Below are 23,021 nucleotides of genomic sequence, written 5' to 3'. Positions count from 1 at the left end.
GCTGTGTAGGGGGAGTTAAGGCTTCAAGGTGAGGTAAACACAGTGAGAATCAGTGTGTAAATCATGCTGCATTTCAGAGACAATAGATTCAAACAATAAGCTAGTCTTGTTCTCTACATTTTAAACACCAAACAAAGGTCATTCAAATGCAGAACTGGAGGCAAGTCTGCTGAGGGCCATCTTGAGGTGCCTCTCTGCACCTCAGGGACAAATGCAACCCAGATGCTAAGCTCTTAGAGAATGTACCCACACAGAGGAAAAAGCACCAAAGTTGATGAGTCCTTGAGACGATAAGCTGCTTAAAAAACAAAGAAGCCTTATACTGCTATGACCTCCTATAAACATAGTGGTTTCCTGACACATAGGTAATCTACACTCCAGCAATTCCCAGTGCTGTACTTCCAGCACTACTCTAGTAAGGAGGCAGTGAAATCATTAGGCTTGTGTTCCCTGAAGAGAGTTTCTCCCACTCATTAGGTGTTGTCCCATGTCCTTCCACCCACCCCCAAGTCTCTAATCCAAAGATCAGAAACACCTGTCATTTTCCCAGGTTATTTTTCTAATACTCTTATGTTATTTTAGCAGATTTGAAGGGTACAAATATAGTGCATCTTTGGATCCATCATTTTGCCCTCTTGAAAAAAAAAAAAAGGTTTCAAATAAGTGGTGCAAAAGTTACTTTCAAATTAAATGAAATATAGAAATCAATGCAATTCTTTTGTATGTTTATTTTTCATACTGGTTTTGTTTTGCTTTTTCTAGTTATCTGACCCATGGAATTATTTGCTTATTTGGAACCACTGCGTGTGGAATGTTCTTTCTCACAAGCCATGCTAGCAAGGTTTTGACTGAAAACAGGAATCCAGTCCTGTAGTTCCCATTTCTAGAACATGGAGACTCATTTGTTTTTCTTTAACATGTGCATGGTAACTTCACCCACTCTCTCAATACAGTAGCTACTAAAAACTTTAACAGATATTTAAAAAAATCCAAGTGAAACCACACTACTATCACTGTTTAAAAACCAAAACCGCATATGGTATTACAAAAGTTTATACAAAGGCAACATTTAAGAGTTTGAAAGTTACTTCTAGAAAAAAGACACAAATGCTAGTAAATTAACATACAAGGAGAAACTCCACTTCTTCCCCAAAATTGGTTTGATCTAAAGTATCTTTTACCAGTTGTCTAGAAAATCAAAGCCAGTCTTCAAGATAACATTACTTGTACTAGTCTGCAAGGGAAAAACAAAAAGAAATGAGATGTGGTTGTTAATTACGGTATTACAAACTTAGTACTTAACTGCCTATATATAAAAGAAAGTTTAAAATGTTGTCTGCCAATATTTCACATTCTTCACCTTGCCTTAGGATACCTAAGACCCACATCAGAAAAAAATACATCTGAAAATGCTACACATGGGAAAATACTCACAATGAGCAAAAAGGCAACTCCAGACAAAAATAAGTCTTGTAGTGGTCTGTGGGCAAAATGTCTTTTTTCCCCCCCATGGAAAAAAAAAAAAAAAAGAAATCATAAAGATCAATTTTTAGGCTGGAGTGCAGAGAATGAAACAAACACAGAACATAAGCATCAGTAATTCAATGGATTGCCTGCTGCCATGGCAGCCAGCTCATTCCAGAAAACTAAACAGTTTAAAATTTGCTGACAAGTTATTTCCAGGCTCTCAAGAACATGCTCACTCCTGCAGTGCCATGACATTTGGAAGTGATTTTAGTGTTCAGGAAGACTATTCATGAGATACAGCTGAGACTCTGGATTCTCTTCCCAGAGCACGGCTTTCTTCCCCAGAGCAGGGAGGAAAAGAAGAAAATTCCATCCTGTCCTCTGCTACTCTGTTCACTTTTTCACATGGGAGGTTGATCCTCCACAGAGAGAAAAGTCAGGCTTTAAAAACTATTTCAGTTAGCTAGAAAACATCCACAAATTAATTAAAACTGTAACAGACCATTAACAGAAATTTAACTAAATTTAACCAGAATTAAAGGACTACTGTGGTTTGTAGTAAAATGGCTCAAGAAGCTTACATCCTAGCTTCAGAAAAATACTAAAACGGCTTAAGTTTTGTTCTAAGTGCTGCCACTTACTTCTTCTGCAAGTATTTACCTCATCTTTCTGACCTTACATCATCTTTTTAGAATTTAAACAACCACTGTTGGGAAATACAGTAGAGAAAAGCTATGCAGCATGCTTAAAATGTACAGTAACATATCAGGCTTCTGCCAGAACAATGCTACAGATTCCAAACAGAACTGCACAGCTCTGTTTGAGGAACTATTCCCTTCTTTCACAGCTTTCAGGCTTTACATCTCTTCTTTCCCTCACCATGACATATCCTGTTATTCCTTTTCTTTTCTCACAGATCAGCATCTGCTTTTTAAATAACTTCATCTGGCTATTGAGCTGCTTAAGGTTATTTTTTGTTGTTGGGTTGTTTGGGTATTTTTATTTAAAAAAAACATTGCAGAGGCTAATTCTGGAAGCTCATTCCATTTCCATTTTGGACTTTAAGAGAAAACACATTTGAAAGCAGCCCAGCTGTCTGGGACAAAGCACTGAGAAGTGGCTGTTGGGCTATCACTTAAAACAGCTGAGAAACTAGCTTGCCATTCACTCTTGTGCTGCATGTACCAGTCAAGTATCCTAGACTGTACTTTTATGTACTCTTCAAGTTAAAACACTTATTTCTGTTAAATGTTTTGCTGTTTCAAGAAAAAATAAAACAGAAAATCCTCCTTGAATTGATATAGCAAGCTTTTTACCACATGGTGTTAGGTTTTGCTGTCAGTTAGCCACTGGATGCCATGTCAGCATTTCTGGTATTACATTTAAATGATGCCTTTATCCTATCCACTCTACTACATTACAAAACACTTGACTGAAAAAAACACTGTCAGTTAAGATTTTGATCAAACAGATTTATTCAGATTGGCAGGATCAAAAGCCAGAAAGCTTAGTTTTATAAAGCTCAATGCTTTACAGAGTCCCTAATCTTCCAGAGCAGCACCGCCATATTTTAATGTACTATATAGTTTTTAAATATAAGGACAGTGGATATAGCAGTCCTTACCTGTCCAGGAATTTGTGGATCTGTAAGTATAGTACCACCAGTATCTTCCTTGTTTGTCCTAGAAGATGCCAGGTCCTGCGGTGGGTCAGGAAAAAAGAAGTCATCTAGAGAGCTAGCAGGGAGTTGAGTGGGTTGAGCCTTCTCCCATTCGAGAGATACGGAAGGTAAGCTGGGGGCAACAGACTTCTCTGGTTTAGTTGTGCTGGGTTTCTCAGCTTTCACAATCTCCTTTGGAGTAGGCTCTTGTCTGTAAAACGAGGGAAGGGGTTTCTCTCCTTTCTCCATGGACTTGATCTGGCTGGGGGTCAAGGACTGGAACTCAGACTTGTCTCCTTCAAATTTTGAGCGCTCTGCATTTATCTTCCAGAAAGAGGACTCCTCTTCCTTTCTGGATGCTATCAACCCATCAGAGCCAGGAGTCTTACTGGCCTGAGAAGATTTTGGGACTTGGACACCAGGTGCTGCTTTAATGGGCTGCCTCTGTTCATTTTGCACTGGGGCACCACCTTGCTCTTGTATGGACAGAGATGCCACACTGAACTCCATCTGACTCTGTTCAGGGTTAAAGAAAAACAGTATTTCAAAGCCCTTCGCAAAGACACAGTTTTGGACATCTGATCTTTATGTACATAGATAACCCCTTTGACCACAACTAGGCAATTCCCAGCCAGATACCACAGTAAAACTAACTTATTTTCTCTGCAAATGCCTATTTTTGCAGCTACATAAAAACGATAATTTTTGAGTCTGAAGGGCAAGCATACATGAGTCCTAGACCTGCTGCAGAGGAGTCAAAGAAATCAACTGCGTTTGAGTTGGTGCCATCCCAGACAGCACACACAGCACTAAAACACTGGAATAGCGGCACTAAAACATCAGAACAGTTGCGAATGCATTTTCAAAGCCGCAGCTGTTTTGCATGAAAATAGAAAGCAAAAAGCTTTACAAGGTAGTTTAAAAGGCAGACTTCCATTATAGTCCTTGAAATAGCTGGCAACACACTACAATGCGGTAAGGATTAGATGTAATGGGTATATGCAAATACTATTCTAAGGAAGGAAGAGGAAACAACACCAGCAGGACCAGTTTCTCACTTATTCCAGAGCCCCGTTGTACTTTTGCTTGCAGTGCAGATAGCTATACTTATTTCTGAGAGGTAACACTGGGTCAAAGGGAAGCAAGTGGTCACAGTCAAAGAATGATACAGACCCCAAAGCAAACAGTTGTTCAATATGTTCATTTTATTTACCACCACTTTGCTAATCTTGATTGTCAACTACTTGGACATTCTTTAGGCTAATAAAACTTAAGTCACTATGAGGAAGACGTAAGTGTTACTGTACTTAGGAGCACAGCACCATCACAAGAGCTAGAAAACCACCAATTGTCTATAGACTTTTTTTTTTTCCCTGTAAATTTAAAAAAAAAAATCCATGTAATAAAAATTACATTTACTGTTAGAGCTATACTGTTGTCTTTACAGGCCTGGTTAGTTATGAAAAATTTCAGAAGGCATTTCAAATACTACCTTTGCTACAAATTGGTAATAGGTATTTTGAAACTTGATTATGAAAGTGAGGTTTTTCCCATTGTACTCCACTATCTGTCTTTTCCTGAATAAAAAAGCAATAGCACCTAAAGAGTTGGAAACAAGTTCTAGTTGCACATCATTTTTCACTAGAAATGTTTGATCTTGAGTCCTTAATCACCGCACATGGTAAGTTCAAAGGGATTCTAAATCTAACAGGTCCCACATGCCCGCTATTTAACATTCAGAAATTTCTCACTGAAGCACCAATGTTAACTCAGCAACTGATTATTTATAAAACAACCTCTTTTTTTAAGCAGTCAGCAGCTGCCTACACAGGTTCATGGACTAACCTCTGACCGTTCTAAAGAATTAGATACTTTAGATATCTTTTCCAAGGTTATAGACAAGTACAGAGTTCTGTGTTTTCATTAAGAATATATTGTGTTATCTAAAGGTGCAGAACACAAAACAAGCTGCAAGTAATTATAGTTTAGCAAGAATAAGGTGAGTGCAAGGATGCATGCAACTCTTACCAAACAGCTGAACACCCCACCCTGCCTGCTAAATACTAAGACGAAAAACCTTAGCGATCCAATTTAATTAAAAAAAAATTATGATGTAAAATTAAGAGCAGGGGATTTTTCCTTAGATAAATTCTGCATAAACAAACTATGGGTGCAGTGATGCTGAGAATTGTATATGACATTCCCTGTATTAAAGTATAGGGATTTATTTCCTAAGCTGATTTGGCAATACTACCAAATAGAGATTTACCACCCTGAAGTTAAGATGCTTTAAGACTTTAGAAATTATAAAATCCCAGCTTAAAAAAAAAAAATCACAACACAATATAAAATAGACTGGCACTTCTCCAGTATCCAAGGGGAAAAAAAGAAAAGAAATTTAAAAAACTTTCTTTCTTGGAAGACGTAAGTACCTTATCATGTAGGAATTAAAACAGTGCTGTTTTCTGTCCTTCAGCAGTCTTCCTTCTTCTGAGTAGCCTGGCCCTAGAGATGACAGTAGCTGAAGGCCACCACAGCAGCAGTCATTCTCAGTAAAATTCTTCCTTTACCCCCCAGCCCAAAAGAGAGGGAAGGTCAGTGCCCAGAGGGCAGAGGGGCCATCATAGCCTCAGATCCACCAGAACAGCATTGGAAAAAAAATCCAGGAAAAACACTGATGGAAGGGACACAGGAGGCTGTTAGAACAAAAATTTGAAAAAGGCAAACCAACAGGATGGCTTTGCTTTTCAGCAAGAGACAAGCAAAGCCAGGCCTCCTGGGAAGTTCTTATGATGTGGAGCAAAAGCCACTGCCTGTGTTGTGTTTTATGTTCTTTTGTATGAGTCCAAATATCAACTCTGAGGTCTAGTTTGGAAGTCGCAGACCACTTCTAGTGTGCAGAAAAACATGACACTGCAGCACAACTTCAGGCAGTTGCACTCTTTTCAATCCACTCATGGATGCATGTTCTGCAGAGGATGCCCTCTTTGTCCTTCTAGAACAGAGACCATGGGCTGTACCTTTTGATCTCAGAAGACAGGACCACCCGACCTGTGCATTTGTTGCTTTGGGGATCAAACCATTCATAACCTGGCACAGAATGATCTGATTGAAAATACTTCTTTGGGAGTTTGCTTTTTCCCTTAAGGAAGGCAAAGAAGACAAGACTACCCTGACAGGTTCTGAAAGGACTACATCTCAGCATGATGTAAACACTGCCTGGAGAGGTCAGATGTGTAATTCTGCTTCTAATATTTAGCTTGAAAAGATAAGAACTTCTGTGGACCAGTCACAAGTTATTCTATTTTCCTTCAAATATATAAATGCTTCTATTTGACTTTCAAGGTTACTTAAGACATTTGAATCCCTAAGAAACGTGGCTGATGAAAGGAAACTATTAATATGCCGTATCCTTCAAGTTACAAAATTGGCAATAAAATACTTAAGACACCCTGCTCCTCCAAAACAAAAAACAAAAAAAAAAAAAAACAACCAACAAAAAACAATGCAGCAGCAGTATAAGTAGGGAGATAATTTCACAGAAGACCCACGTGTGAAGCAACCCATGCTGACATCTAAGTCATGAGTAGTAATGTATGTTTTAATGAGTCACTAGACACTAGAAATGTGAGTTTAATTAGCATTCTGTTCTCAGTTTCTTTATCAGATTGCAAATTGGCAATTGATTGGGAAGGAAACAACATTTAAGACAGTTACTCCCAACATAACATGTCCTCTTCCCTTAGGTTTGCCAGCTGTGAGATGTACATCTCTCCTGGCCCCTGCTAACTTACAGTAGCAGCTGGTCCATAAAGGGCTGTACTGCATGTTTGCTCTCCTCAGGCTGAGGCAGAGCTGCAGCTGCACGCAGCAGAACTGCACTTGTGATACTCTACCAGCTGCCACCTTGAGGAAGCCAACACTGAACACTGTGGTAAGATTTGATGGTCAAAAGTGAATTGTCCTTTTGGCACAGTTTGGGATTCCAGAGAGAGAGTTTCAGTCCCCATCTGCTTTCACAGATTTTGTATTACTTTGAATGAGCTGCAGTTTCTGAATTTTAATTCCCCATGTATGGCACAAAATGCAAATACTTTCTTTTTCCTACCACTTGTTGAAGTTGTAATTCTGGCAACTGTTCAGCCCAGAAAGTCTTGAGAGTTTACAGACAGGCTAGTAGAGTCTCAAGTGCAATTTCTAGAATTTGTCAGAAATCAAATAACAGCAGTAGTACTTCCAAGATATTGCAAGAGCTCATTTTTCAACACTTTAAGAGAGAGAGAGAGTGTGTGAAAGCATGCATTAAGTAGTATTTTGAAGCAAAGCAAACCTTTAAGTCTGTGTTCTTTCCAGTCTTAATGCTTTGGTAGTACACCACTGCAAATAAAGGATGCCTAGGTCTTGGATCACCTTCCTAATAAATTCAAATAATATTAAAATCGCAAGTTTTAAGAAGTCTCATGTCCACCTCTCCTTAAAAAGATCATGTTATGACAGTTACCAATTTCATTTACTGAATTAAAATGCTTAGACCTAACCTCAGTTTCAAGGCAGGGATAACCCACTAAATTGTACTACTGACTGTATCTGCTCACAGGAAACAATGTATTCTCAGAGAGGCACCAAACACTAATAATAATACTGTATAAAGGCAGGTCTCAGTTCCTAAGTCTACATTAGAAACAAGAAGACCACAAAGAACTCAGTAGCTCTTTTGTTTGTTTGTTCCAAAGCGTCTTATTCACTCATCAGGAATGTGTAATATTTTACTAAACAGTCAAGCAAACACAGCCAAAACATACTGTTTTCCTTGGCAGCCTGAAAAAAAAGAAGATTTTTAAGACAAAGACTGCAGTAACACTGTAAAAGCAACTTGTTTTAAGCACAGACTGATACATGGAGAAAGTAAGAAAGCCAAGTTCAAAATTATTTAGAAGATTACTTTGCTGAATGGATGAAACCAAAATAAATACGGGATCCAAAGTAACTGCAGTTCTTGTTTTGTTTCCTGTCCACACCATGGGTGTTTCCAAGATGTTTCCAGAGCCAGAAAGAAATCCTTAGGTCAGCAGAGACCAGTTTCAAGGAAAAAAAAAAAAAAGAGCAGCAAAGTACTCAAAACCTAATTAGTAATTTTAGTCCCTACAGAAAGACAAAGCCAAACATATATGGCATGGAGCTTCAGAGAAAACATCATGATAGGTGATATGAACAGCATTCTAGTCTGTCACAGTTACAGGTTAGCCTGAGCAAAACCATACTGACAGTATCTGGTATGTGCATGGCTTTACACACAAGAACAACTCTCTAAAGATTGATGCACATAATTGAACCCTTAGCTGAGAACATCTGACTCTGTAGATGAAAATAAACATGGAGCACAGCTCCTGTTACCACAAATTGAGGGGTCCGTGCTCAGGAACTAATAGTCAACAGTAGTCTGATAGCACTGTGGTTTAAACATCTGTAGTCTAGATCAAAAATGGAAAGGAAAACTCAAAACCTCAGGCATCACTCTTCTTTCCTTCCAAGGAAGCACTGCCATTTATGCCAGCATGATAAAAATAATCACACTGAGGTACAGTTTGTAACAAGCAGTTCTAATATCAGGCTTCTAAGCAAGGTAAGGGGGAAAAAATTGTGCCACTGTCTTCCTATTTAAAAAATAAACAAAACCAACTAGGACTTGTACAAAGAATGGTATTGAGGACTGCCTTTTAGTTTTAGCTAAACAGCTTGCAAATATTATTTTTTAAGTGTAACATCATTTTTTTTCTTTCTAAATAATCACTGGGATTAGATCACTTCTGCAGTGATGTAACTGGGGAATTCAAACAGGGAAGGCAACAACCAGGTTACTGAAGAGATTGATGCTTGACACTGGCTTTTTACTCTTTTTTTATTTGTTTGCTTTTGAACACACCTTGAGGGCTTCTTTTTCTGTTTGTTTGTTTTCTACAAATATCTGAGAACCTGTTGAAAGTAGAAGAGAGTTAAAGCAGAAAAAGCCAGGACTTAGAAAAAAAAAATACAAGAAGGACTCACTAAAGCTACTTTCACAGCTACTCTTCTACCTGTATTAAGACCAACAAACTTTTAAATCTGCATGTGTCAATTTTAAGCATTTGGAATAAAACCTATTTTAGTTAACAGCATTAATTAGGAATAGATTTGAACTTACTCCTATGCTGCTCTCTTTGCATTTGATATGGTAGTTGAGATGACAGACCAAAATGGTGTTTTCTGTCCACTACTAAATTAATTTTAAAAGAGCACAAACAACAAAATACACCATAACCCAGAAAGTTGTGTGTTCAGGAATAGTTGCAGAGAAATTTTATTTCCAAACCCAGGCATGATACTTGTTTTCCATTTATACCTCAGGGTCTATGCTAAGTTTCACTGAACTTTTACTTCAAATAAACCAAGAAACCTCAAAGGCTAAACTCAGCCAAAAAATGTCAGCTTTCATCTCACTTAAACCTGAAGCCATAAATAGAATGCCCTAAATTCATAAACCTGGCTTTAGCTTCAGTTAAAAATGTAACCCACATTTAAAGATGTGTTATGCTCATGAGGGCTCCACCCATGAACCAAATCACTCCCTCCAGTTCAATCTCTAGTTTTGACATGTCAGCTCATTTGCAGTACCATGAAAACTTCTTGGTTATTGAGTAGTTTTCCTTCTGAGAAGTGCTCATTTCCCATTAAAAATTTTACTATTTTAAATGCACTCTAACAGATAGCAATTCTCCTTGCATTTCAGCTTTGCTTGCCTTGCTTAAGGGTTTTAAAATAAAAATGTAAGACAAGAACTTTAAATACACACCAAGCTGCTAAACATGGTGGAGATAATTGTGTCTGCTGTGATACAAACTTTCACTATGTTTCACATTTGTGTTTAAAAGGACAACACAAAGTTTACTTGTGACAGAAGTTGCCAAGACCTTCAATAACGTTCTGCCCAAAATGACAGTAATTTAGTACACTGCTATCTGGGAAAGACTGACAGCCATGGAATTAGTGAATGCACTTTGCTAGGAACTTGTCCATGTAATCGCCATTGGTATCACATTTAACAGCTGGGAGAGGCTCCAACTTGAAGAAAACTTGCCCTCCTCTCTTCTCATTACCCTGTCAGTTGGTTACAGACAAATACTGATTTTGCTGCTTTGTTGTCTTAGTCTTAATGACAAAAATAATAAATAAATAAACAAAACATAAGCCTGTTGCTTTTATTGATTTACATCTCTCCTTTCTCATTCTTTGCAAAAGCAGAAAGTGGACACCACATTCCCTTCCTTGGCTAAGCCAGAGCACATTCATGCAAAGCTGCAAAAGAATGAAGGAATTTCCTCATCGTAGCAATAACATGTAAAAATCCAAATTAACCCAAAACCTCTGTGTTAAAGAGAGATCAAAGAAAAGATTAGGAAAGAATAACCCATCATAGGATAGAGCTCATAGAATGGAAAGAGCCTGAAAACCGGAAATAACAGTGGGAACAACAGATATGGTTCTGAAAGTTGGCATTACAACGTGCCAACCTTATAGAACAGCTCACTCAGGTTTCTTCACTGTTTCCCCATGCTGGGCCAATTGAGCAAGGATGTTTTGTTCTCAGCCAGCATCTCATGGAGAAAGTGCCTTCCTATATTATTTTATTAAAGTACTGGTTATGGAATAGATCAAAGAGTAAGCATGAAGCAAGATCTCCACCCTTAGAGATGGAAGACTCAGCAGCTGAAGGTTTCGGCTGAAAGACTGACATGATATGAGGTACTGAGGAAAAAAAACAAAAGGAAGAACCTACACAAACCAATGACCTCAGCCCATAATGCAAGACAAAATTGATTCTCTACAGTTTTGCTAAAGGAAAATGTCATGCAACTTTTCGACCTACAGCTGATGCACAGCTTTTATCTTGGGTCAGTAAGGAGGGAGCAGGAGGGAATAGGGAAGTACAACTTGATTAGCTGAGACAAGCATTCCTAAAGCAATCTCCTCCTCACCTCACTTTTCAACAGCAGTCACATGAGCAGTCACACATTCTGCAAATCTCCATTCGTTGCAGAAAAGCAGGAAACTAGAGCATGTATCCATTGTGGTCCCTCATTTTGAGACACCAGGAGGACAGTGAAAATACTCAGCAAGTGATAAACAGCAGGCTAGATTGAAAAGCACTTCACCAGACATACTAGCATTTAAAAGACAAGACAACTACCAATTAAATAGAAAATCCATTTGAGCGAAGATGCATCTCTTCAAGGATCTCCAGTATGTACTTTACATAAAGCACAACCTCTAGGAAGGTCAAGTATTCTGAACCTAGAAAATCCTGTCAAGGCAGAGCTTCGAACTATGATTACAGCTGCCATGCTCCCAAAACTGAGTTTTAGGGTTTGCACTAAAAACAGGGCAGAGGGAATACTGTTATCTCCAATATATGATTTATTTCACCTTATTGACAATGGGGTCTACACTCGTCTCACTATTTTTCTTTTCTTGACAGCTTCGCCCAAGTACACCCATGATAAAAGCCTCTTTATTATACTACAAGACACTGTCTGCTTCTTTTAAGGGTCCTCAAAGACAGAAGGGTTTGCCTCAGCTACCAGGCTTCCAGTGCAGGAAATCCTCCACTGCCTCTTGAACCACCACAGTTTACAGGGGAGTTTGAAAGCAAGTGAAGGCTAACAATTGTTTCTCTTAAACTGCAGCACTGTAGGGTGCAAGGCTCCAGAAGTCACATCAAGTTCTAGGTTAATCAGCATTTGCAAAGCACAGATGGGATGCTAGCTGTGGGCAGTGACCTCGAGCAGGGAAGGCTGACAGCAAGTCTAGGGTCAACTGGATTAATTTAGTATTCACTGGTATTTCCAAAATAATTACTCTGCATTATACTAAGATTATTTTCAGAAGCTCATATATGATTATCTACATAGTTCAAGGGCAAAAAAATGGAAAAAATAGGGCAGAAGCAGCTATCTCTGGCAGATTAAGCCAGAAAACACAAAATCTGAAATGTGTGATTAAATTAACATGCCCACCATATCCAGCTGAGAAAGGCAAAGAGAGATGTTTTTGCACCCCAATTTTCTTCAACAAGAATTGAACTTGATTTCCCACCACAAATATGGCAAATAGTATTTCCTCATGCTGCAGTTTCAGAAAGATGGAGAACTCTGGCTCTATGCTAGTCTTACCACAATCCCATTGTAAATAATGTTTTAACAAAACACCAGAGGTAAAGCAAGGGGAAAAAAACCCAAACAAACAAACCCCAAATCGGAAAAATCATAGAAATATCACAGAAAAATACTTTCTATTTTGAAGGCTCTGCCTTTTGGAGAGGAAGTAGTGCAATGTTTCTAGCACAATCTAAGGTTATGAAGTTTCATTGCATTCTAGAATGTAACAAAAAGATGAAGCATAGGACAGACAGAATCCAATGAAGTTACTAGATGTCTGTTCCTTTCTCACCCAACTTCCTAGCTACTTTACTCTTAACTTTAAAAGTGAAATACATTAATGTTTATGCAATATCTGAGACACTGGTCTTGCTAAACATGGCAAGCTGTTTAAAAGGTTTACAATGTCATGAGTCAGTTTTACATCTGTACTTGAAGCCAGAGTATCAATTCACAAAGTACATTTTGTGTTTCTGTTGATATAAATCAAAACACACCAGCCCCCATTTCATTTGCAGGATGGTCACTTTACAAAGTTCTTGAAGAATAAAGGTGACATTAGCCTACTGAGTTTCAAAATTAAGACAATATAAATGCACAATCAACAGTGTAAAATGACAACCCAAATCTAAAAATAGCACTGCTGCATATTTACCTTTGTTTCCCAGGAGAAGGGAGCCGAGTGTTCATCTTGCCAAGTGATGTCCTGAAATAAAATTCAAGAATGACTAAAAATCACACGAACAGCTTTATCTGCTCAAAAGCATCATACAGATGACATTATGTTGCACAGCTGGAAGCATAACAACCACTACCATGGAATGTGCTAGAAACTATGAGCACTACTTAAAGATGGCACTGATTACATTTTGATATTGACTGAGGGCAAGTTCTCTGAGGGGAAGATTACAAATTAGTACACCAGTTTAACCTACCAAGTATATGGAGGTTTAACCTCATCTAAACCCCTTGAAATAGTTTCTCTACAAATAGCTTTAAAACATATTTCTGTTTTTATGCCAGGCATTTTAATAGTCACTAGCAACACCCTGGGACAGAAATAGTAAGAAGAACAGGAGCTTTAAAGGAATAAAGTCCTATTTCCACCCCTTCACAGACCAAAGAGCATGTGCGCACCCAGGCAATCACATGGCAGCAGAACAGCTGCACATCCATCAGGCCAAGTCACAACTGGATCCAGCCCTGATAAGACACATCACTGGGCCACTTCAGTGATGATCAGTCTGAAGAAAGCATTCAGTCCTGTTGAAAGGGCCACACAGCCTCCAGAGTAAAATCCCAACCTGAAAGAGCTTCTTGGCTTTGCAGAAGCAATCCCAATTTGAGAAATTAAAACAATCTCTTCACACACAGCCCTCCAGAAATGGATGCAGTACACATTGAAAAAGGAAGGGGTGAAAAAAAAGATAAATAATTATTGCCCACATTTGTTCAAGATTTGCAACACAATGGTCACACTTCTATTCTTAGTCATAGGTGAGACTCCTTTGTACACTGGATGCTGGAAGAGGTAATGAGTTGCACCCTCCATAGTGAGTATACTGCTGCTTGGCCACCCCAGTACTTCAGAGGAGGAACAGGAAATAGAACAGCAGATGGAAGAAGAAAAGCCCGAAGTAACTATGCACAGGGAAGGAGAAGGCAGGACACGAGCTGGAGTGCTTGTTTCACACTTCTGCTGTTCAAAGAATAACAGAACTAGACTATGTTTTAAACTCACACAAGAATTCCAGCTCTTGCCATGACTGCTCTTTTCTTATTTCTGACCTCTGCCTTTACAGAAGCACATTTCTCAGACATAGCATTCTCCTGATCTGACATCTCTTACTTCACCCTAGGCAGATTTTGCTGGCCAAGGACTACAAAATCACAATTAGAAGTGTCTGAAACCATCTCCTAAACATGAAAACATGGCATTCTCCAGCCATTACTCATTTGTAAAACACAAAGTTTCTAGTAGTGAAAACGGCTTGTGGAATATACGAGGGTGATCCTATGCTTTTAAAAGGACCTGGGCTGATAGAGACAACCTAAAAGGAAAACTCTGGGCTCTGATGGACAATACACTCTGGACAAAACAGAAATTTGGTGCAGGAAATTTTTGCCAAGGATACAAGTGTAATATCAGGTTCTCTCACTCCAGCAAGTGGATACTTATATTTATTAATATTTAAGGGGAACAAACAGAGTAGTCTTGCTTTTTAGCATCTGTTCCAACTTCTATCAGCATTTGTACTGTGGAGTGCTGCTGACCTATGGGAATGCCACATCACTTAGGTGAGATGCCTAAAAGCCAACGGATTGTCAAATTAGTTCAAAATCATTTTAGGACCAGATCCTTTGCCTATGAAACTGGTGAAATTGCAGAATGCATGACAGGAATCATGGTCCAGGAGGGAAGAGACAGGAAAGCTCAATGGCTGCATGGAGTCTGACACCATAACCCTTATGTCCACATGGGGTCTGGACAAATCAGTATTGGACTTTAACCAGAGAAGCAGAGGACGGAAATTGAGTCCAGAAAATTGAATAACACTCCTGCAAGCTCACACAGCACCTTAAATCTCCAGACACATAGGCATAGCTGTCAGTAGGTTTTACCTAAGGAGTTTAAAAGAATATCTGACTTCTTGCCTTTCACAGGACCCGCAAATCAGCTGTGACCAGATTTAAGTTTATGAGCAAGCCAAGACCATCCTCAACCCAGATCTGAGAAAGCCAGCTCTTTATTTTCTTGTATAAGGCAATGTAGACAGCACTTCTTCACCTATCACTCTGCACATCCTCAATTCAGCAATGACACTGTGGCTGTAACAAACCCTTCTGACAAAAGGCTGCCTGCAGAAGGACAGAAAAGCAGCATAGGGAAGGCAGAGTGAATGTATAATATGGTTGTGCACAGGGCTACCTTATTTCCTACAGACCACAGCAAGTCATCTTCCCACTTCCTAGAATCTGATGTCTCCTCAACCACCATTTCACTTGTTGAAACCTCAACTTGTAACCTCAATCTCAAGTTTAGGCAGAAAAAAAACAAACTCCTGAAATGAATTAATGGTATTTTGGTACTGGTTGTTAAAAAGTTCCTGTCAGAGACAAAACCTAACACTTTTGTAGATTATTTCAAAAGATAAAAGTAGTAGTCCATTGTTAGGCAGGAGCAGGTCCCTGAAAAAAAAAAGAACCATAGATTTTTTGTCTTAGAAGGATGGCTCATTGTATCTCAGGCTGCAGAGTCTAGGACACCTCAGGGCCAGTAAGTCTGAGGAGCTTTTCCCACATTCAAGAGATTTTCCATGGGATCTATCAAAGGATAAAATAGGACAAGACACAGCTCGAGGATACAAAGCTTCAAGTAGTTGATGTCTATGGTTATTTGAATGTACTTGAAGCTAGGATGAAGGAGACAGTTGTTAGCTTCTGTCCACTATCGGGGAAGGAAGTTTGTGGTCTCCATCTCTTGTGCCCTCACATAAAAGACATGGAGAGGATCAAGGGAGAAACAGAAGAACAACATAATTCAAGAGAAAGCAAACTCTAATGTGCCTGATTCATGTTTATCACCAACAAAATAAGTAACTTTTCTTTCTGTAGAAAAAAACAAGTTCTCACATGCCTGAAAAAAATACGAGCAAAAGCAGCAGCTATTATGATATTCACAAAAGTAAATTACAAGTGGAAATTCTACAGAAAAAAACTGAAGGCTATTTATCATCAATACAGATTAGAAGAGATCCATATCTGGTCAGCTTTTGTTTTCAGCACACAACAAAGCCTTCTTCCAGAAAAAGGCAAATAAACAAATTTTTGTTCAACAGTGTTAAAGAACCTATTTGTAAGAAAAAGGGCCTCATGCAACGTATTTCCGAGCTGAAAAAAGAGAGAATGAGAGACAAAAATCCAGCCATGCACTTGACTTCAGCAACCAGCTGCAGAATACATAAAAAAGAATCACAAAGTGTTTGCTACATGCAGACAGCTTGTTACAAAACAGCACCTGAATTTGAAAATGGAAGGCACTGGTAGAAATGTGCTAGCATATCTGGCATGCACATTGCTCAGTGCAGTTGACAGTAACCAGGCAGTCACCAACAAATGAAATGTTATCAAAACACCGCCATGCATTTGGGGTTTTTTAAAAAGCACAAATCTCTATCAAGCCCAACACAAAAAAATATTGTTATATTAAATATTTGTTGCTTTAAAGCGTTTTTAAGTAGGAGATAAAAGGGTTGATCCTCGGGCTTGGTGCCAAAGTTCTAAAGGTTAAACAAAACAAATACTGCATCTGCCTGTCAAGCTTTCCTATAGAAAGATGATTAATTAAGCTAACCAAACTCTCTTACCTGTGTTTTCTTCATATAAAATGTCTACCCCTTCCTAAAGCACATGGCATTTTCTTCAATTAGAAGTTTATTAGTTAGTCCAATTCTTTGAGCTGCTGGGTACTGCTCAAACACTCCCTTTATAGAAGAACAAACCCCAGAAAACAAAAAAACAAAAAAATAAAAAATCAGAAAAACAAGACTTTAAATCCATGTGTATGTCACACACTTGTGGATAAAGAGTGACAGTATTAACAGAAGAGTGAGAACTCATTGTAAACTGAACATGATTTCATCTTTCACTGAACAAAACAGAGAGGATCCAGTGGCATCAAGTAACATCAAATCAAATGCTTAACACAAACTGACCACGACATTGAAATTTTTCTACCTACTCTCCTCAGGGTAGCCTACAATTTATGGTGTATTCCAAAACTAGCCCATTTATATTACGTCAATCAATACCAGATTCTATTGCCAGATCTTCCTCTTCTCAGTTAACCTTATTTTTTTACCATTATGAGTATTAGACATAAAATGGAGAAATGCCAGCAACTGGAGAGTTGTTGGGAAAGAGGAAGCTCTGCTTGAAGGTTGTGGCCTCCAATAGCCCTCAGTCAGAATGTCTAGGCTGTCTAGAAGGAATATGATGGTGAAGCAACAAATGTCTCTTGGTGCTGAGCCCATGTGCAATGACAAGTCAATCTTCAGTCAACATGACAAAACTTCTTTCATGGGGGTGTTAAATGACCCTATTAGCCTGGAAGAGCTCAAAAACATATGCATGACTCTGGAAAGCACACGAAGATAGAGAAGCAAGAGATGTTTGGTTTCACTAGAAGGTGGTATTGGAAAATTGCAAGGCCTGTAACTCTATCAAGATTATTGAACTGGTGTACTCTGAGGCCTGTTTCAACCAACCCAACACTGTGCTTGAGAAATACTATTTGGGGAATCAGGGAGCCCAGTTCCTGTAGTTTCCCTTCTTTCATCAATCTTTTCAAGACTTTTTAAAACACCTTCAGTTCTTTGACAGCAAGATGGGAGAGTAAGAAAGAAGCGCTGGTGTCCTGGCACTGATCCTCTTAGGTACTGCATTCACGGTGCACACACAGCTTCAATTATTAACTATATGACTGGGACTGCTGCAATGAGGGTAAGGTAATGGAGAAGGTACAGTGGCTCTCAGCTGACTCTAGGCAGTTCTAATGTCTGAACAATCTTCATCATCCTCAGACTCTGAAGATGAGCTATCTGAACTGGCATATGAAAATGATGGGGGATCAGCTGCCAGAAGAGAAGAGGGATGTAGAAGATGACATCAGAGATGCAAAGCTGCAAACACTGAAGGAGCTTTTTCTCCAAAGAAGTGACATATGATTTGCTACAAGTAATAATGCTCTGATCTTTTTTATTTATTTTGATCTTTTTATATATTTTGTTTACAGTTTTCCTAAGCCTCTGGCTTCATTAGAGGGAAAAGCCTTAATACTTATTAGTAAAATGTTGTATCAATGTCATGTATTTTAGGGAATCTGCAGCCATGTAATGCCATATACACTTGCACACATACACAGACATTTATGTATATATAAAAATGAAGATATATCTGGAAACACGATGGAGCAGCTCATTCTGAAGGTCATCTCTAGGCACTTGCAAGAGAAGAAGATTATCAGAAGTGGTCAGCATGGATTTACCAAGGGGAAATCATGCTTGACTAATCTGACAGCATTCTATGATGCCCTAACTGAATGGGAAGATGCAGGGAGATCAGTGGACGTAGTCTACCTTGACCTTAGTAAGGCTTTTGACACTGTCTCCCATAGCATCCTTGTGAGCAAGCTCAGGAGGTATGGGATAGAAGAACAGACACTGAGATGGATTAGGAAATGGTTACAAAATAGAGTCCAATGAGAGCTGAAGAGCTGTGACTAGTGGAGTCCCCCAGGGATCAGTGCTGGGTCTGGTCCTGTTCAGCATCTTCATCAATGACATTGATGAAGGGACAGACAGACAGACAGTCTGCTCAGCAAGTTTGCTGATGTACCAAACTGGGAGGCTTAGCTGAGACACCTGAAGGCTGTGTGGCCATTCAGAGACTTGGACAGACTGAGAGCTGGGCAGAGAGGAACCTAATGAGGTTCAACAAAGATACGTGAAGAGTCCTGCACCTGGGAAGGAAGAATAAACTGCACCAGTACAGGCTGGGAGGTGATCTGCTGGAGAGCAGCCCTGTGGAGAAGGACCTGGGAGTCCTGCTGGACAAGAAGTTCTGCATGGGTCAGCATGGGTCAGCAATATGCCCTTGTGGCCAAGAAGGCCAATGGGATGCATTAAGAGGAGTGCGTCCAGCAGATGGAGTGAGGTTCTCCTCCCCCCCCTACTCCGCCCTACAGGCCCCACCTGGAATATGTCACCCAGTTTTGGGCTCCCCAGTTCAAGAGGGACAGGGAACTACTCGAGAGAGCCTAATGGAGGGCTATAAGGATGATTAAGGGACTGCAGCACTGCCTGATGAGGAGAGGCTGAGAGGCCTGGGGCTGTTTAGTCTGGAGAGGAGAAGACTGAGAGAGGATCTAATCAATGTCCATAAATATCTGAGGTCTGGGTGTCAATAGGGAGGGGACAGGCTCTTCTCAGTTGTACCCTGTGATAGGAAAAGGGGCAATGGATATAAACTACAGCACAGGAGGTTCTACTTCAACATGAGGAGGAACTTCTTTACTGAGGGTCCCAGAGCACTGGAGCAGGCTGCCCAGAGAGGTTATGAAGTCTCCTTCTCTGGAGACTTTCCAGACCCATCTGGATGCATTCCTGTGCAACCTGTGCTAGATTCTATGGTCCTGCTCTGGTAGGGATGTTGGACTTGATAATCTCTGGACATCCCTTCCAACCCCTAACATCTTGTGATTTGCTAAGAGTCACGCATGGTGCTTGCTGCAGTGCTGTGGCACTATGAAATGATGGGATTATGGCTACAGGATGCCATATTTTACTGTCCTTTTACTGCACATCTATTTTCTGTCACAGCCTTCCCACACAGCCATCATACTGAAAGGTGTTTTGAAAATATAAGAGATGCTTATACCTTGAGAACTTACCTGTCCTGGGCTACAAGTCCAGGAGATGAGCTTGGTGTTAGAAAAGATACATGGGAAACTGGGGGGGTAAGAAAGAGGCAACCTATTATCCTGTGATATAAAACCACTACATATATCCTCTGAACCACTTTATCAAAGTAGTAACATGCATGAAACTTGGGGCATGAAAGAGTGAGAGCCTTGGATGGGTAAATCTGTATCTTCAGCACTCACCCTTGTTTTGCTTTCTCTCACGTCCTCCAAAGAACAGAAGGTGAAAGAGATTAACTTTCCATGCTTAACCAAGCACAGGTAGATCACTACAGATTTCAACATCAGTTAACAGGGAAGATGAGCTGTAGCTGGAAACATGAAGCTTTTGGAGCAGGTGTCAGCAAGAACATCATCAGACCAAAACACTCACACTGAAAGTGCTGCAACATTAACAAGTGATTCCGAGGCATGCAGACTACTCTCCATTTCCTTGCCTCAGGGTACCATACACTAGGAGCCACGGACAGCAGTGAGGACGGATCTAATTGCCCCGAGCAAGGGTTAGGTGAACATAGTACATGCAGCAGTTACATCTTACAAAGACGGCAGCAGTACAGCTCAGTAAGCTGTCAGACCACCAGAAGACAGCAAGATAATAAAGCTCAATATAGACAAAAGCATTTGCATGCCTAGAAATCTGAACCAAAAACGGTTCAGAGATCAGCTTCAGTGGCTGTGTAACAGGAGGACAAGGAGCCAGGGCAAATATCCAAGAATCAGGTTGAATGCCAGCAAGGGAGCAGGGGGAGAGGAAGCTATCAGATGAGGAGCCAGGAAAGGCTCCAAGGCTCAACAGTGCACTTGGAAGAACTAAAATGGCAATGAAGGATTCCAAAACAAGTGGAATCTCCTTTCTTCAGAAATTCAATTTATATTAACTTCAGCTTAGAAGTCAAGGAGGAAGTCCGTTTGGGCAGATGCTTCCCAAATTAAACAGTTGGCATTAAGTATTTTAATGGAGCATGCTTTCTTTGGTTAATAGCTACACAAATGCTGACAACACCACTATTTGTATCACAGCTGTATTTCATGGCAAGAGGGGAAAGAAAAAATACTTGCCAAATTTCAGATGGACGCTCTAGCTGTTCTGTCAAGCAGGAAAGTATTATTTCCATACAGCACAGCACAGCCCAACAACCTACAACATGCTTGCTCTCCTTTCTGATCCACGTAATTCAAAGCAAAAAGTACAGCAGAATTGCCTAAGAGTGGGAAAGCTAAACATGCTTTCTACAGTCGCTAATGTAAATCCTTTCACAACTAACTTCAGGTTTAGCTTTCCTGTCAAATATTACTTACACAACAAAATTTACTGTCTTGCACTCCTCAATCTCTTTTTCACCAGGAGTTATGGTCTATTACTAGCAAGTATTTACCCAGAATTTCTGGTATCGTGGACTAAAAAAGACTGAGTTTGACCATATGTTCTCTAACTGTAGATACGTGTGTGTGGCACATCCTCACACCTTCCTGACAGGTGAAATACAAGCAGCAGTCTTCTAGCACAAAGCTGATCGGGAACCATGATGCTAGGAATCTCTGTGCTTCAACCACTCCTTACAAATCCCATTGCAAGGTATACTGGTGAGGAGGCTACAAGCAGCACTAGTGCAGATTTTTAATTTTTCTTTTCCTCGTAGAGGACATGTAAGTTAATAACTAATAGGTTACTTTTAAGATAGTGTAAGAACATAGTGAAAGAAGTTAGCTCTGTAATCATACCAAGATGTAAAAGAAAATATACCAAAAGGAAATCTCATACACAATAAGAGAGATACCGTATCTGAAAAGCATGGTCAGCAAGCAGTTAGACCTTCCTCTTCAACAGATCACACTCAGTAACACAACCCACTGCCACCAGATCAGGCACCCCTACACCTATGAATTTCTAGAAGGGCTGATAGACGGTTCTAAAACCACATTTTTTGACATCTATCTTTCCACACCCTTGTTTTTCCTGGCATATGATATGGAACAGTCCGCATTTTTTTAAGGTGTCAAAAATACCAAGAGCTGTAACGTTTTCAATGTTGTATTTTTAACTGTGTCTAAAATTAGAAACAAAAAGGAAGGTATTTATTTCAGTGTAAACATTCCCTAGAGCCCATTTTCAACAGGGGGCTATTTCCAGAGCTAGGCATGGACCATGCCCCACTGCCGGCGGGAGGTAGTACCGGCCTCTTCTCTAAGACTCCGTTTGGCAAAATCCACTTGTGCTTATCTCGGACAAACTCCAATTCGGTGCCTTTCCTGCCTCTACAGTCTGAACAAGTCATGGAGAGGAAAAGAGAAATCAATCTCATCACTAGGGCAACTCCCCTCACCCTTCTCAACTAGAGCCGCCCGCTCCCTTCCACAGCCGGCTCGGCGGCGCCACAGGCCAGCAGAAGCAGCCGTGAAGCCGGAGCAAGCCTACGGCCACCCCACCCACCGACGGCCCGTATGGCGGCGGCAAGGCTTGGAAGTGCCCGAAGCCCCGCCACGGAGGACCCCCCACAGGCGATCCAAGGCCAACTGCCCCCGTCCGGGCATTGAGGCGAGAGGGGCGGACCCCACCGGCGCCCCTTCCCACCCGTCCCCCGCCGGTACCTCGTCGCCGAAGCGCACCACCTTCTGGCCCGTGTTGAGGCGGAGGCTGGGGTAGCAGGAGGGCGGCGCTGCGGTCCGGGCGGCGCCGCGGTGCGCTGCGTAGCGGGCCTGAACGTGGGGATCTACCAGGCACTTATCGATGATTTCGTCCTGCTGCCGGGGCGGCAGCCGCTCCCACTCGGGCCCGTAGCGCTCGCGGATCCGCTCCTTCTCCGCCATGATCTTGCGCGCCATGGGGCTCAGCGAGGAGAAGTAGCTGAACCGCTTGCGCTCCCGCTCGTCCAGTGGCCGGTTCCCGTTCATCACGGCCGTGCGGGAAGCAGCAATCGCCGCCGCCATGGAGGCCATGGCTACCTCACCGCCGCCAGCCCCGCACACACCAAGCCGGGCGCACTCACACGGCGGGAATGGGAACCGCCTCCTCCGCCCTTCCCTGCTCTGCTCCTCTCCTGGAAACACCGCCTCCACTCGCTCCCTATAAAGACCCGCCGCCGCCCCATACACCCCGCCTCCCGCACGCCCAGCACCGCGGCCACCCCTGCCAGCCTCTCCCGCGGCGCCGGCCGCCCGGCCGTCTCAGGCGGCATTTTGCACTCTGCCTCGCAGCTGGGGTGTCCACCTCCTGAGCATG

The 23,021-nt window shown here is 41.0% G+C and overlaps 1 protein-coding gene across 1 annotated transcript; it reads right to left on the bottom strand.

Moving 5' to 3' along the window:
* Positions 1–1,177: 1,177 nt before the first annotated feature.
* On the bottom strand, positions 1,178–22,738 carry C2H1orf198 (chromosome 2 C1orf198 homolog). Its single transcript, XM_054399192.1, has 4 exons — positions 22,391–22,738; positions 12,974–13,024; positions 3,092–3,643; positions 1,178–1,234 (listed from the first exon to the last, which is right to left on the bottom strand). Exons 1-4 carry the CDS (start codon positions 22,736–22,738, stop codon positions 1,178–1,180), a joined length of 1,008 nt encoding a protein of 335 aa, XP_054255167.1.
* Positions 22,739–23,021: the final 283 nt, after the last annotated feature.

Source organism: Indicator indicator, chromosome 2 (genome assembly GCF_027791375.1).
Source record: "Indicator indicator isolate 239-I01 chromosome 2, UM_Iind_1.1, whole genome shotgun sequence".
Classification (NCBI taxonomy): Eukaryota; Metazoa; Chordata; class Aves; order Piciformes; family Indicatoridae; genus Indicator; species Indicator indicator.
This window is presented reverse-complemented; position numbering and strand designations above follow the sequence as displayed.

Coding starts and splice junctions, on each gene's coding strand:
- C2H1orf198 (XM_054399192.1), bottom strand. CDS start 22,738: ATGGCCTCCATGGCGGCGGCGATTGCTGCTTCCCGCACGGCCGTGATG. Junction 13,025..22,390: donor TGGTGCGCTTCGGCGACGAG/GTACCGGCGGGG, acceptor ATTTTATTTCAG/GACATCACTTGGCAAGATGA. Junction 1,235..3,091: donor ATCCACAAATTCCTGGACAG/GTAAGGACTGCT, acceptor TTTCCCTTGCAG/ACTAGTACAAGTAATGTTAT.